The sequence below is a fragment of the Equus przewalskii genome, unplaced genomic scaffold (genome assembly GCF_037783145.1).
Source record: "Equus przewalskii isolate Varuska unplaced genomic scaffold, EquPr2 ChrUn-13, whole genome shotgun sequence".
Lineage (NCBI taxonomy): Eukaryota > Metazoa > Chordata > Mammalia > Perissodactyla > Equidae > Equus > Equus przewalskii.
Genome location: NW_027228750.1, coordinates 7,338,082 through 7,353,120, shown reverse-complemented (window position 1 = coordinate 7,353,120; position 15,039 = coordinate 7,338,082). Strand labels below are relative to the sequence as shown.

The window sequence follows — 15,039 nt, the reverse complement described above, 5'->3', positions numbered from 1 at the left end:
AGAGGAAGTAAATGGAAAAGGCACCCCATTCACGTTGACTCATCCATTAAAAAGCGCTTTGCCAAGCACCTGTTAGGCATAGCCAAGCAATGAGCCTTGTGATGGTTCGAACTGCTAACTCAGGTCAAAGTCAAAGTTACCTGATCCAGCATGGAATTACACCAGCCAGGGTAGAAGGGAAGAAAAAGCCTGCTTTCCTGTCACTTATCTGAGATTAAGGAAGACTCTTCTAAAGGCTTCCTTTCTTGCCCATTAGTTTCTCCTCCCAGAGGCCAGATATTTTGATGCATGGGGAAGGGCAGGGCAAGGAGTCCCCAGGGCCCACAGCCAGGGGAGCCTGCTTCTCCCATCCTTCCCTTCCTCTCTGCCTTCCTCCTCCAGCAGAGTCCTCTTGCTCCCCTTCAAGAAAGTAAATGTGAGGCCAAGACTGTCCATCCCTTGATCCTGGACTCGCCCCTTGTTCTACGGGGCGAGAGTTAAAGGACATCAGTGGTCTTTCCAGCCACACTAAAACACTGGATTTTGCTATGGGAGCAGCCACGAATTTTGAAGACATTACTTAAAGTGGGCAGAAGGAAATGTTTTATATATAAAAATCCCTGTGTGCCTAGTACAGAGCCTGACATGTAGGACTCATGGCACTGATGCTTTCTTGAATAGCGACATGACTAGAATAGACTATGACACCCCAAGCATATAATAAAAAAGGAATAACTCTGAAAGTCTGATTTCTACCTATGGGCCCAGCTGGTATGGGGCCAAGCAGAGGGGTGGTGAAAAGAGAAAGGGCACTGAAGACAGCTAGACTGGATCTGAAAATCAGCTCTGCCCCTTATCAGCTATGTGACTACAGAAATTACTTAACCTCTCTGAGCTTTGCATTCTGTATCTTCCAAGTTGTACAGCATTTTTCCTACCTTGCAGGGCTGTTGTGAAGACTTAAAGAGATAATATTTGCAAAGTGCTGAGCACACTGCTGACACATAGCAGACACACATATGCTGCTATACTAATAATAAAAAGCAATGGGCAAGTGGCCACTGAAGCCTCCATTGATCTTCTCTGAAATAATCCCATTTTAACTCCGACACCCATCCATTTGCCCATGTTCTTCCCCATGGCAGTCCTGAGGCACCACTTGGATGTCATGAGTCCCATCAAGGGGCACCTGAGGGTACTGGACAGTCAAAGCCATGTCAGAAGCGTGTCCAGGGAGGTCCTGGACATGGGTGTGGCTCCTTCAGGAAAGTGAACAGATGGCCAGGGTTGGCCTGGAAGGGGCAGTGTGCCTCCTTCTCCTGACATGGTGGCCAGCTCTCCAGCCCATTTGATCCCTAAATATCCCACTGTGCCCAAAAGCCCACGTCTGACACCTGAGCCAAGAGGACAAGGTCAGATGACCAGATATTCTTACCTATTCTGAGTGGGAGCGGTATTTGAAGAAGTGCGCATGCAAGTGTGTGTGTGTGTGTGTGTGTGTGTGTGTTGAATGGGAGGAAGGGGCAGGATGGCCTCCGTCAGACAGACAAGAGGTAAAGGGAATGCCCCCATCAAACGTGGCCTTCACAAATGGACAAGGACACCCCTTGCTCCTCCCTCCCGTGTGGCAGAAAGACAAATGTAATCATTTTTAAAGGTCCCCTCACTTGCTCAGTCATTCCCAATAAGCACACGCAGCACTATGGAAGAACTGAAACCAGCGCCACAGGGTTTCGGCTAGGAAAAAAAATCGACTCACCAGGATGCCACGAACCGAATTGTCAAAGACCAAATAAAAAGCTTCATGAATTCTCCATCAGCAATATAACGCTTCCTGGCCCCAACAAATATAGACCCAGCATATGAATTGTGAAGGGATTTTGCATTAGCTTCAATGACTCCCAACAGCTGAAGCAGAAGCCCCTAAGAAATACATGTCTCCAAGAGGCTGCCTCCCTCGGCTCTAATCCTGTTAGGGTGAAGATTGTAATCTCCTTCCTGAGCCCCCTTCCTCTGATGGAAAGCTTCACATCCCAGCACCATAAATACACTTCTGTGACCTCAGCTGGAGAGGGGACCTCAGGGAGATGGAAGAGACGGAGTCAGCCATGACCTCGCCGTGCGCCTCTCCCTCCCTCTGATGACATTGCTGCTTCTGTGTCTGACCACAAGACCCATTCAGACCATCTCACAATCGTCCAGGTAGGTCGGGTCATTTAATCACAGAGTTGGGCTGAGAAAGCAAGGCTGCTCCTCCTTGAGTGAGAGAAAACAAATCGGGTGCCCTGCTTTGCAGAAAACCCAAGTTGAGTCACTTAGAGAAAGTCTGCTCAGAGCTACTGAGCCCTTGAGCATCTGCGGCAGCAGAAAAGAAAAGGGAGGCAAAAGGGAAAACAGCCTGCAAATATACTATAAAGAAGAGATGAAGAGGGATCCAAAAAGAGTGTTCCCAGTGTCTTCTGTTAATGGAAATCTGTACCCTCCTTACAACGCTCACCCAACTTATAGCTGTCTTCCTCCCCGCCTGCTGCCCTGTTTATCTCCTTGTGGCAGCCCTTATATGCACAGATACATATAAAAATGCAGCAATCACCACTCACCCCCACACACACATACACAGAATGCATGGCTGAAAAAAGAAACGGTGACAAGTTTCCATGTTTCATAAAATACACGGCCCTCTCCAAAAAGAAAGCTCAATGCAGAGCAAGCCTCTACTCCCAAAGTAATCACTCACGCACCTTCCTCTTCCGATGAGGCAACTTCCCTTGCTCCCACAGCCCAGGTAAGTGACTCCATCCCCCTCTGCCCAATCCTGATACCATCCAGGGCTTCGCCCTCTGATCCAGCCTCCGCCCTTCTCCAGGCCACCAGCATGGACTTACCCCAATGTGGTCATGGTGACAATGGTGTACCAAAAAGAAGCAGGGATGCTCGTGAACTTGCTGGCAGAGGAGCCCTTCTCAGCATAAAACATCACAGTGGCAAAGATGATGATGGCCATGGTGAGGGAGAAGAGGAGAAAGCCGAGTTCAGAGGCACAGCTCTTGAGTGTGTAGCCCAGGATCCGCAAGCCCTGGGAGTGGCGGGAGAACTTGAAGATCCTGAAAACGCGGAAGACCCGGAGCGTGACAAAGGCACCGGACACGTCCTCGTTGTTGGTCATGACCAGGCCAATGTAATAGGGCATGATGGCCACCACGTCGATGATGCTCATCACGCTGCGGATGAAGCGGTAACGGCTAGGCGCCGCGAAGAGCCGGAGCAGATACTCCACGGTGAAGATCATCACGCAGGCGGTGTCCAGGCAAAAGAAGGCCACCGAGTAGCGCTCGCCGCACGGCAGCTCCTTGCTCCCAGGCACCGTGCCGCACGGCACCGTCTCCACCACGTTGGTGATGACCGAGACGGCGATGAAGAAGCCAGTCACGTAGTAGAAGACCAAGGCCAGGGTGCTGGTGTGCGGGTTCTCGAAGGCCCGCCACATGGTCTGGCGGAAGCTGAGCGAGGGCATGGACTCCTGGTTGTTCTCCGAGTCGTTGTCGTCCATGAGCCGCTCGGCATTCTCCCTCTTGCGGTCCTTGTACTCCTCATAACAGCAGTCTCCGATGATCTCGGGGAGGATGCCGTAGAAAGCCAGCTCGTCGTCGTAGGCGGAGATGCACTCGTAGCGTGGGTAGTGCAGCTTTCCTGTGCGGTAGAAGTTGAGGACACAGCGGAACACTTCTGGGTCCCGGTCAAAGAAGTACTCCTTGGTGTCCTCGTTGAAGAAGAACTCCTTCTCCGTGCTGCCCAGCAGCGTGTCGGGGTAGCGCTCCAGTGTGGTCCGCCAGGTCTGGAACCTCCGCCCGCTCACGTTGAGGACGATCAGTTCATCCTGCCGCTTGTTCTTGTCCGCGGGGGCAAGGGGCATGGGGCAGTTGGCCACCGGCATCCAACCAATGGCCGCAGCCCGCGCAAAAGGCAGCCAGGCTGCAACTCCCGCCGCCATGGTGACTCCAGCTCTCGGGCCGGCCACTGCTCAGATACTTTGCACACCAGCTTGGAGTTAGTTCAGCGACCCCTGGGGGACAAGAGGAGAGAGCAGAGAGCTGGGTGAGTCCATGATAGACTCCCAGGTAGGAAGTGGGACATAAGGAAGGGTCATTGGTGAGTGAAACAGGAAAAGTCCTGAAGGCAAATTAATTAAACTGAAGTCATCACCAAAGAGAAGGGACTTGATTCTTTTGCCTCTCCTGGTAGGGAGGGCACTCAGCACCAGGCAGTGCAACAGTGGGGGATCACCAGATGTTGCTGACTGCCTGACAAATTGTCAAGTTCCAAGAAGGCTCAGGGGCATTTGGAGGGAAAGCCTCTTTAGCGGGAAGATCTGGGGAGACGCGGGCAATAATCAGCTCTGAAAGGTTATGGCGTTATTACGAATTTAAATTGGGAGAGGGCAAATGAGTTCTCATTAAATGAATTTAAAAGTGGGATAAACATGCTAATTTTTATTTTGCTCTTCACCCACCAGGGTAATCAGGAATGGGGTGTGGATGAGGGAGATCACGTAAACACATTCCTTCGACTCCTCACTGGTGAGGAAGAAGCTGGGGCTACCCATGTTTGGAAAATTCTCTGAGATGGCAGGTGACCACAGTAGGCCGAGGGCTTGGTGGAGTTCTGCCCTCAAGTCCCATGGTGAAGGCTGTCCTGGTGGAGTGCTACTCTCTGGGACATCTGGCAACCTAGCGTCCCATCAGGGCCCTCAGATAGAAAGATGACATCTCTGATAGAAAGATATGGGAGAGGTTGTGAGGCTAGGCAGTGTACCTTCCCCACACTGTATAGGGAGTCTCGGATTCACCTGCCTTCTGTGCATTGTCCCTCTCCCTCCCAGAGGAAGTTGATCCACGCTCACTGCCGTCTCCAGATTCTTTGCCTCGCGTCTCCATCTGCCCACCATCCATAGCTCCCTCGGGTTACATAACAATACTCTTTCTCATGCCAGCCCCTTTCACCTGGCCCCGCTCCACCCTTGGAGGTTCCTCCAGAGCTGGGCCACCGTGTCCCTCCGCCCACCACGCCTTGACTGAGCCACGCCGTGTACACACCTCCCCATCACCTGCATGGATGGAGAGAACAGTGACACAGAGAATTATTTTTGGCTCTGGGAAACAGATTTACCTCCCCAAATCTGGCTTTTTAAAGATGATAGTGAAATGACTCTGAATCCCCAAATGTATACCATCTGTGGGAAGACATGTGGTGACACAGAAACATACGTAACAGCAACGGGAAATTGTTTGGGGTTGACACACTCATTTGCACCAATCCTAAATGGACCACCCAGAACCAGTCCTACCTCTGGATTATTTGGATCCTCCGGAATTCAGTGGATTTGACTCTATGTTTAAATAAATGAGGCAGAGGTGAGTCTTGTAATGGGATTTGATCTTCGTCTTTCCCCATAAACCTGCTTCCTTCTCCTGACTCCCAGCTCTTCGAGGCTGTTCAGATCCCTACCTCCTCTCATTCCTGAGCCATCCCTGGACCTTCCCACTTGGATGCCTCTGAAACTGGACAGATTTAAACTGAATCTACCTCCTTGCAAAAAGCTGCTCTTCTCCTTTTGCTCATGCATCCCTAACCTCAGGCCTGTCCCTTTGGCCATCTTCCTCACTGCTTCACCCAAAGAGTTGCCAAATAATGAGACAATTGCCTCATCAAGGCGCGAAATCCCTCAGGCCTCCTTCCCACTGGTCTGCTTGTCTTTCATCCCACTCCCCAACCCTGTTTCTCCTATTCCCCAGAAACCCTTTCTGCTCAGAGTAATCGCCCTAAAGCATGGTTCTGACTGCTTTACCCCACAGCCTACAAAGTCAAGTCCAAACTCTTTGGCCTGGCATTTCAGCATTTGCACAAATGGATCCCAGCTTACCCCTGCAGCCAAATGTCCCATGCACCCATCCAAGCCCCCAGCAACAGACCACAGATGGGCCCCTGCACAGACCTTGTGGGGGGTGTCTCTGAGTACTCTTCCCTCTGCTGGGAATATCCTCCTGTAAGAGCTCCACTGTTCCTCACCCTCTCTGTGATGCCCCCTTCTCCCCACTAAGGAATTCTCCCCTCCTTTGGGCTCTCAGCACATTGTGTGCCCCTCTTCTCTAGCACCCGTCACCCTCTAGCCTGGATCACAGACAGTTCCTACATGTCTTACTAATAACCATGTCAAACAATAACTGAGCAGTTACTCTGTGCCAGCCACAGCACTCACTGTCTCCGTGGATCATCTCACATAACCTTCACAGCAACCCAAGGAAGAAGTCTGAAATTCAGCAGTCTGCCAGCCAGAAAGGGGTGAAACAGGGATCCCACCCCAGACAGTCTGACCCCACACCATATGCCCTGCAGCACTGGGCTGCACTACTTCTCAAGGCCTTCCTGCAAATACAAGAAGAGCAGCTGATGATTACTGAGGGCTGACCGTGTGCCAGGCACAGCACCACCTGCTTACGTGGACCATCTCAACTGACCCCATCGACAACCCCAGGGGCTAGACACCACTGTGGTTCCCGTTTTGCAGACAAGGAAGATGAAGCATGAGGAGTTGTAATAACTAGCTAAAGGATGTAATAAGTAGGCAGAGAGACTTCAACCCAGGCAGTCTCAATATGGAGTTCAGGGGTACAGTTCTGTGTTCCCCATCCCACACTAAGCTCCTTAAGAGCAGAGGACATGACACCTCAATTTTTATATAACAACCCAGGAGGGAGCAGAGTGCCTTGCATCAGTAGGTGCTTAAACTGGAAGCCCTGATTTTATAGACACCATTCATACCCCATCGGCTTCACTCCCTGCCTCGCTAATGAATTTCAGGAGTTTTCAAGAGTGGGCATTCTCTCCACACAGACAGTAAACTCTAAAGACAGCTCTGGATCGAAAGAAGCCAATTGAAGTGCCTCCGATGCACCGTGCTCTCAGTTGAGTTTTCTGAGGGAGCCTGTCTCTGCCTCAGTTTCCTCATCTCCATTCTAAGGAGAATATTCACAGGTCCCTCTGCTCCCTCACACAGGGAGTTGAATCAGATGCCACAGAAGACAAAAGGAATAGCAATGGCATTCCATATAAATGTCACCACTCAGAGAACAGAAAAAAAGCACAGGCCTGATGAGCTCTTGATTACAGGAACCGAGGAGAGAACAGGGTTCACCCATGGTGGTGGGTAATCCACATGCCGCTGGGAGAAGATCTGGGAATATCCTGTGTATTTTGTATCTTTCCTCAAGATATGTACCTTTATAACTTCCTAGACTTCCTTCGGCTTACTAGAATTTGCAGCCCCTCGGCACACAAGGAGCAAGGTAAGTTTGGGAAGCAAGCCCACAATTTAAACATCGGTCACAGATAATTCCCAGTTCAGCTTTAGTGAACTTTTACTGACAACGCTCTGGGCATTGTTTTAGGTACTTTTACAGCAACACTTAATTTATCCCTACAAAAGTCTCATGACGTGGACATTTCTGCCCACAAGTTTCGGATAAGGAGCTGAGACTCAGAAAGCTTCCTTCAAAGCGGCTAAAGTCCATATACATAGGAGTTGATGCTTTTCCAATGGACCATTGATCAGCTCACTGCCAAAGAGCTTTCCTGACCTAGGTGTAGCCAAATATTGATGTTCCGCACAGAAGAGAGCAGGATACAGACTCCCCTCGCCCCATCCCCAGGCAGCAAAGAGCACGGAGTCAGGAGGCCCTGGATTCCAGTTTCAATCGTCTCCTGAATTTGTGAAAGCAAGCCACCATTACTCTCTGGGCCTCAGAATCCTCATCTGTAAAATGAGAGAATTGGACGAGACAGTGAGGAGTCCTTCAGCTCAAATAATCCTTGATTCTACTTGATCCAGGACATCAAGGCTCACGTCTCACTGAGACCTCTTCATGACAGTCACCCAAGCAAAGCAGGAAGCAGAGCATTCGGGTTTGTTGCTGTGGGGACTGAGGTAGCCTGAGCCTCCTCTTAGCAAAGAGAATTCTGGGAGTTCCTGATGAGACTTGTACCCAGAACAGGGAACACAACCTGCACCACTCAGAACTTAAGACAATCTCAGGCTGGGTTCACCCACAGAACCCCAGGTCACCCCCCGGGAGGGTAAAGGGGGCCAGGCTCCCAGACCCTGGGCCCTGGACCTCTGAACCTCAACATCACTGCTTTACCCCAGAATAGAGCTCAGAGAGGCAGGACCTTGAGGGAGCACAAGTGGCAAAGAGTAAGAGACTACTGAGTCAGGAGGACACTGAAGCCCCCTGCTTGGGCCAGACATGCAGCTCTGCACCCTGCAAGGACAATGCCCTTCCCTTCCACTCTCCCACTGCTGCTCCACCCTCACTCCCACGCCTCCATCCTGGTACCTGTCCCTGCCAAGCTGAGCCCCACCACCTCCCCTCTCCACGCCACACCAATCTCCCCTTCTCCAAGGGCCATGGGTATTTTACAGACAGCTTTCAGATGACTAACTGAGAGATGAGGAAGAAAAAACAATAACTCTATCTATCATAAAAGCCTCTGGTCCCAAGGCCAATCCTCCATCCCATGCATTAATCCAGGACAAATCTTCCCAAAGAAGGCCAAGCAAGAGCCAGACTGACTCCAGAAGCTCAAGCCCTGTTACCCTGGTAAAAGGTACCAAAAGGAGCAATTAACCCACTGCTTCTTTCTGTGTGCCTGTGTGTGTGTGTGCACGTGTGTGTGTGTGTCTGGGTTTGGAAGGAGAGGAAGGGTGTCTCCCCGGGTTCCATGTCCAAGACCACACCATCGCACCCTCCACACAGCCCAGCAGGCATGACCTGGCTCAGGTAGAGCTTCACCGGGGCTCTCACCACAGCACCCCCACCACCCCCCTGCCCCAGGCACCAACACCTCCTGGAGCCGACCTGGGTATGAATTCCTGCAACAGGCACAACAGTGCGGCCCCATTTCCAGCCAATGGCACGGCACATGCCTCAAATGCCAAGGTTTTACTAGGACGTGGACGCCTTACAAATGAAAAATCTGAAGCTATTTTTGTTTTTGGCAGAAGAGTTTGACAGTGGGAAAGATGGGGGTGGGGGGAAGCTAGGGAAGAGACATTTAAAACAGGTGAGTGCTGAAATGACAAAGGCGAAACATCCCTGAAAAGGGAAATAGATTTTCCCACTGGAAAAACTCAGCGCCGTGAAGCAGCTTCTGTTTGGGAGATAGAGGGCCAAAAGTGGGCAAAGTGACCAGACAGCCCATCCTGGGGATTGACACCTAACCTGAGCACAGGCACAAGGCAGCAACAAACGTCAGGTCACCAAGGTCTGCCCTTTGATGATCTCCGCAGAGTGCTGGGTGTGCAGAGTCTCCAGAAACTTTTACTTTCCATAATTTCACATCAAATCGCTTAGCCCAGAATGGGGCCAGTCTGGGGGGAGGGGAGGGACCTGACAGTCAACAGGGCCTTCTCCTGTGCCCAGAGGGTTTGGGTAGACAGGCATAAAATTGACAGGGTGCTAAGCTGGGGATCCTTGGGGTACAGGCTTAGGCCACACACATACAGATCCTCTTCTCCCAGTGCTACTTCTAGGTTGGCCAGGGCAATTTCCTGAACTCTCTTTTTCTCAATCCTCCTCAACAGCAAAAGGGAACAAGCTACTAATCTTTCTTCCTCTGAAGGTCCCTTGTGTACTTGCATTTTGTTGCATTCAAGTAGCAACAAGGAAAAACAAACACATCAATTCTGGTGCGCCAACATGTCCACATAAGGAAATGTACACATGCTTTGCATTGAATTCATACACGCCCAGGCCCCCTTTCTACAGACATTAAATATCCAAATTTCTTTGAAGTAATGGTAAATAAGATGTAAATTTAACCATCACATACGTTCATGCAAAACACCAACATGCATCACATAGCAACCCGTGCCCGGTCTTACAAACAGATCGCATCGTGCCTAGGATCACGAGAAAGTTCAGACATCCTCTCTTAAGATATACAACGGAGCTTTCTCTTCGCTATAAGATTCCAGGGCCGGAACCTCAGCCTGTTGCTGACATGTCAGGGCTGCCCGGGAGAAAAGCAGAACATCTTGGATTTCATTCAAATGTCAACAATAAGCAAGCGCAGGAATTTAGTTGATTTCAGGTAACTTCTCTGGCCAGTCCCTTCCGCGTCCCATGCCCGATGTACACATCTTGCAAAGGGAGTCTCTTTCGAACCCCCTCCCCTGGGCCGCATTGGCCCCGGTGTCACTTAGAGACCTTTCCCAGAGGTCTCTGGGTGGGAGCAGCGTCGGGCAGGACCAGAGGTGTGGGCCCCCAGCCCACCGCCGACTTGCCGGGCTGGAGAACTTTACGAAGCGCCCCAAACCTGCTTCCACCCTCAACCATTTCTCTTCTCCCCTCACAAAGAGCGGGGCGACTGAGCAAGCCGTCGCCACCTGCCGCCGGATCCCGGGGCGCTGCCTCTGGCACCCCCGGGGAAAGGCAGGCCAATGGAAAGAGGGCAGAGGTTCACACTCCCACCCCTAAACCTCACAGCGCTTTGCTGCCCGGAGGTGGCTCCACAGCCCGAGGGAACCGACGCCCCCGGGCCGGCTGCCTGCTCCCCCTGCTCCCCCACGGCGCCGGCCCCACCCCCAATCCTTCCGGCGCCCCAGCGCCCACCCACCCGGGCGCGGGAGTGGGAGGGTGCCGCGTGGGCAGCTGGAGCAACAGGCGTGGGAGCAGCACTCCTCGCACTTCCTGGCTCCAGAAGGCTCGGTCGCGTCCCTCTTACCTTCAGCGAAGCAAGCCCCGGGCCCCGCGCCCCGCGCCCCGCGCGCGCTAGGAAGCTGCGGCCCGGAGCCGGGGGCCGCGGAGGCGCCGAGCGCCCAGCAGCGCGGGGAAGCGCCCAGCCACCGCCGCTCGAGCGGCTCCTCCTCGCCGGCGAAGTCTCGCTCGCTCCCTCCCTCGCTCGGTCCGTTTGTGCGTTTGTCTGTCCGTGGGGTCCTCCTTCCCCCGCCGCCGCCGCCGCCGCCGCTCCAGCCCCGGCTCGGCACCGCGTCCTCTCCCCGCCTCGCCGCTCCGCTCGCGGGCTCGCGGGCTCCCTCGCTCGCTCCCTGCCCCCGCCGCTGCCGGCGCCGCGCGGAGCGGAGCCCGGCGGGCCACAGGCTGCCCGGCGAGGTCCCTCTCCCGAAGCGGGGGGGGTGGGGGGGGGGGCAGTGGGGGCGCGACGCGGGCGGGGCGCAGAGGAGAGTCCGGGGGAGGCGGCGAGGCTGCGCCCTCGGCTCCCTGCGGATCCCGGCCGGCCGAGCGGCTCCAGGCCTGGTCCGGGAGTGCGGGGCCGCCAGGCAGCGGAGGGAGAGATGAGGAGGACCCGGAGGCTCGCCGCGGGAGGGTGCCCAGGGCGAGGGCGTGCGAGGGGGAGTGACTCCCTGCGCGAGGGCGTGTGAGAGTGTGTGTGTGTGTGTGTGTGCGCGTAGAGGGGCGCGCGCGTGAGCTGGGGGTGGGGGGCGGGGAGACGAGGCAGAGCCTGGTGCGTCTCCCCGGGCGAGTGGAGGAATCCTAGGGTGTGCCTGGAGGTGGCGGAGTGTGCCGACGCGGGTGTGAGCGCGTGTGCCGGCGAGGGTGGGCACGGGGTGAGTGTGGCAAGGTGAGCTCAGCTTGGGGGTGAGGACGGAGCGGGGAGTACGGCGTGAGTGTGAGATTGAGGGCGTGTATGCTGGGGACCCGGGGAGAGGTGGCAGGGAGCGCCAGTGTGTGCGCGCGTGGGGTGTGTGTGGACCGAGCTGGGTGTCTCTTTCACACCGACTGTCCACGCGACACCAGCACTTGCTTGCGGCGGAGCCCGGCCACCTGGCACGGTGGAACCCGCCACGGCGAAAGCTTTCCGGCTTGCCGCGTCTCTCGGCTTCGTGTGCCTGGGCTGGAGAGGTCCCAGGGGGGACACACACTGCCCTTGCCCCACGTAAGAGCCGCTCTCCTCCCAGAGCGCGAGGGGCACGACCCGAAGGTAGGGATTCGCTCTCCTATGCTTCCACGTGTACCCAGTACCCAGATCCGAGTGTCTGGACTTGGGAGTGTGAACTCTCAACCAGAGTCCGCCCAGTCGTTCGGTCGCTGCCCCGAAACCCATGGATACCCACTGCGCGGTGCCTCGGCCCGGAATGGGGAGCGGGCGGTCAGCACGTGCCCACACGGCCGGCCGGGCAGATGGAGCCCCGGAGCATCCCCGGAGAGTGGTATCCGGTCCAGACTCCCGCACTCCCGGCCGCGGCGCGCTGAGGGTTCAGTCTCCGCAGACCGTGCCGACCGGCGGCTCCAGCTTTCCCCGTGTCTCCGGCTTCTGTGCCCGGAATCCCAGGATCTCGGCCTGGCGCTCGGGCGGCGAGGCGGCTCCGCGCCTCAGCAGGGACCGGAACGCAGGGCTTCAGCGATCACAGTTCTGGGTGTGGAGAGGTGTGTGCCTGAGACAGAGACCCAGAGAAAAGCAAACTGTGCGGTGAAGGGGAGGGTGTGCTTGAAAGGGTAGTTTTAGCTCAAGCTGGAAAAAGACCTCTCCGAGTCCAAACAGGGCTTCTAGCTCCTGAGAACCCCAGCCCTGTTCCAGAATAAGGGGTGGAGGGTCAGTCATTGTGGCCTAAGCCCCTTTGGGCCCTGGCAGCTGGGGTCCCCTCATTCACTCACTCCTCCCACTCTCCCCAAAACCCCTTCAGCGTGTTAGTCTGAAAGGTGTACACTTGGCTCTTCAAGAGGTGGGCGTGGGCTCCATTAGCATTTGCCAGGAGTCCCAGAGCAGTGTGGTATTTGCATACTGATTTGCATACGGTAATAATGATTAACAACACTGCCACTCCCTGGCAGACAAGGGAAGGATTCAGGGAAGGCCCTGGCGCTGCTCCCACCTCCCTCCTCTCTTCCCTCCAGGGAAGAGCTAAGTTCCTCACAACTGCCATCTCGACTACTTTGACCCCTAGGAGGGCCTCAGACTCTGGGTGGGCAGGTCCAGGGAGAGGCCCTCTCCTTCCCTCCTCTACCCCATGTCCAACTTGGGAGAGTTCGAAGCCAGTGTTTTATTTCTGCCCGTGTTTGAACTCCTGTACGTTCCCACCTTTGTTTTGCATCTTGGTGTGTAGCTCAGGGGCTGGGTCTGCCCCAAAGCTTGGAGGCTTCCGGGAACAAACTTGGAGCCTTCCTCCTCTCTGAGACAACTGTGCTCTCCTGTGCCTTGTGAGCCCTATTTGAAGACAGGACACTGATTCAGATATTCCCCCCCCACCCCTAACCCCCCCCACACACACACCTGGCCCCCATTCCTCCCAGGCTCACCTCTCATCATTTAAGTGAAGTAGCTGTAGACTCTTTTCTCCCTTCTGTCTAGAAGATCTAGAGGAAAATATGAAAGACCTGAATTCTAGTCTAGTCTAGTGTGGTACTTATTTACCAACCCTTCTCACAACCAGGTGACCTGGAAAATAAGAGAGTGCAAGTGATGGGCACAAAGGAGGCCCCTTGACTCCAGCAGCAGGAGAACCCACAGCCCCTGGGAGATGCTGCCCCTCCCACCAGCTCCCCACCCTCCGTAGCATCTTTCCAGCGCTGCCTGGCCTCGCCTTCCCCCTCTCTGCCTCTGGCCTGGCCTGGCTGGGATTTTCACTTGCTTTTCCCCCATGACACGGCCGCTTTTCCTTTAACTCTCAGCTTCTATTTAAAAAGCTAATTTGGGAGCTTGTCGATGCTCCCAATTCAGACATTTTAAATAGGAACTGAAAGTCAGGAGCTGGCAGGGCACTAGATTGCCTCCCCTTGCTACCAGCACAGCTAAAGCATTTGTTCAGTCACTCCACTGGCCCTGGCCGTGTGTGTGTGTGTGTGTGTGTGTGTGTGTGTGTGAAAGAGAGAGCGTGAACGTGCCAGCTTACGGCATATTTCAGGCTATCTTTTCTATTTAAAGATGGGGCTCCTATGGATGACTGTTCTCTGCGTGTGTGCATCCTTTCCAGGCTGTGCACACATGAGGATTCTTCTTTAGTCCCGTGGCTCCAGCCGCTGTTTGCAGAGCTTGTCACTGTGCGGACTGTGAGGGTGAGAGGCAGCCCAGCTCCAAGTCTGCAGCCTCTTTGCTGACACGCCAGGCTGGTGTGTCTGCACGGCTCTTTCCCAGGGCTGCTGCGTTCAGGCTTGCTCCTTGAAGCTGTGCCTCAGAGTGTCCTTAAGGGTTGCTCTGCTTGTGGCTGTTCTACTTCAGCAGCTTGCCCCTCCTGGGGCAGGAATTTGGAGGGTGAGGCTGCACCTCTGAGTGTTGCAGGCTTTCTAAATTCAATGTTCTGTGTACCGTGGAAGTAGAAAGCACAGACTTGGAGGTCAGACAGCCTGGGTTTGAACCTGCCTCTGCTATTTACTAGCTGTGTGATCTTGAGGAAGCTAGTTAACTTCTCTGTGCCTTGACTTCTTCATCTCTAAAATGGCAATAAATAGTAGTGTCTACTTTGTAGGGTCTTGTGAAGATAATTAACACAGATAAAGCACTTAGAACAGTGCCTGGAACATAGGAAGTACAATATAATTGTTGGTTGTTGTTGTTGTTCAAGGTGGGAGTGGTGCAAGCAGCCTGCCTGGGGAGGAAGGTAGAACTGCTGGATTGTACACAGAGACACAGGCAGACACACACCTCCATGCATGTAACAAAAATGCCGGGCCACAGCCCACAGTGGGTCACGTTCCCCTTGTTGAGATAGTTGATTCTCTAAGCCCCAGAAGGGGGAGACTTCTGATGAAGGGAGAGAGGAAGAGCCACAGGGATGGGGATGAGGAAGGGGCTGGACCGTGTCGGAAGCCCGTGGGGCATGTCTAGGGGGCCAATTTTATGCTGGAGAAGTAAGTTCAAGAACCCTCAGTGCCCGTGGACACAGCCTCCCGTATTTACCTAACCACGTAAAGCCAGACTTTGTCAAAGTGGAGCTCCAGTGAGGACTCAGGAGGGGTGCCCCTCATTCTCCCTGAGTCTCTCCTTGGGCTTGGGGTTCTCTCACTTTGATCTTGCTCTTGCCTCCTGTCCTTATTCCTACAGCTGGGCATA

The 15,039-nt window shown here is 54.2% G+C and overlaps 1 protein-coding gene across 4 annotated transcripts in view; it reads right to left on the bottom strand.

Annotated features, from left to right (window-relative positions):
* KCND3 (potassium voltage-gated channel subfamily D member 3) overlaps positions 1 to 11,034 on the bottom strand; it is a 212,126-nt gene extending 201,092 nt beyond the window's left edge. For 2 of the 4 annotated variants that reach the window (XM_070607983.1, XM_070607985.1), the window contains exons 1-2: positions 10,759 to 11,034; positions 2,865 to 4,042 (exon numbers count right to left, since the gene is read on the bottom strand). In XM_070607983.1, coding sequence (XP_070464084.1) covers positions 2,865 to 3,970 — 1,106 coding nt within the window. In that variant the 5' untranslated portion in view covers positions 3,971 to 4,042; positions 10,759 to 11,034. Of the gene's footprint in view, positions 1 to 2,864; positions 4,043 to 9,916; positions 10,558 to 10,758 lie in introns of those variants that run through there. The other 2 variants (XM_070607986.1, XM_070607984.1) reach the window with 2 other exon arrangements.
* Positions 11,035 to 15,039: the final 4,005 nt, after the last annotated feature.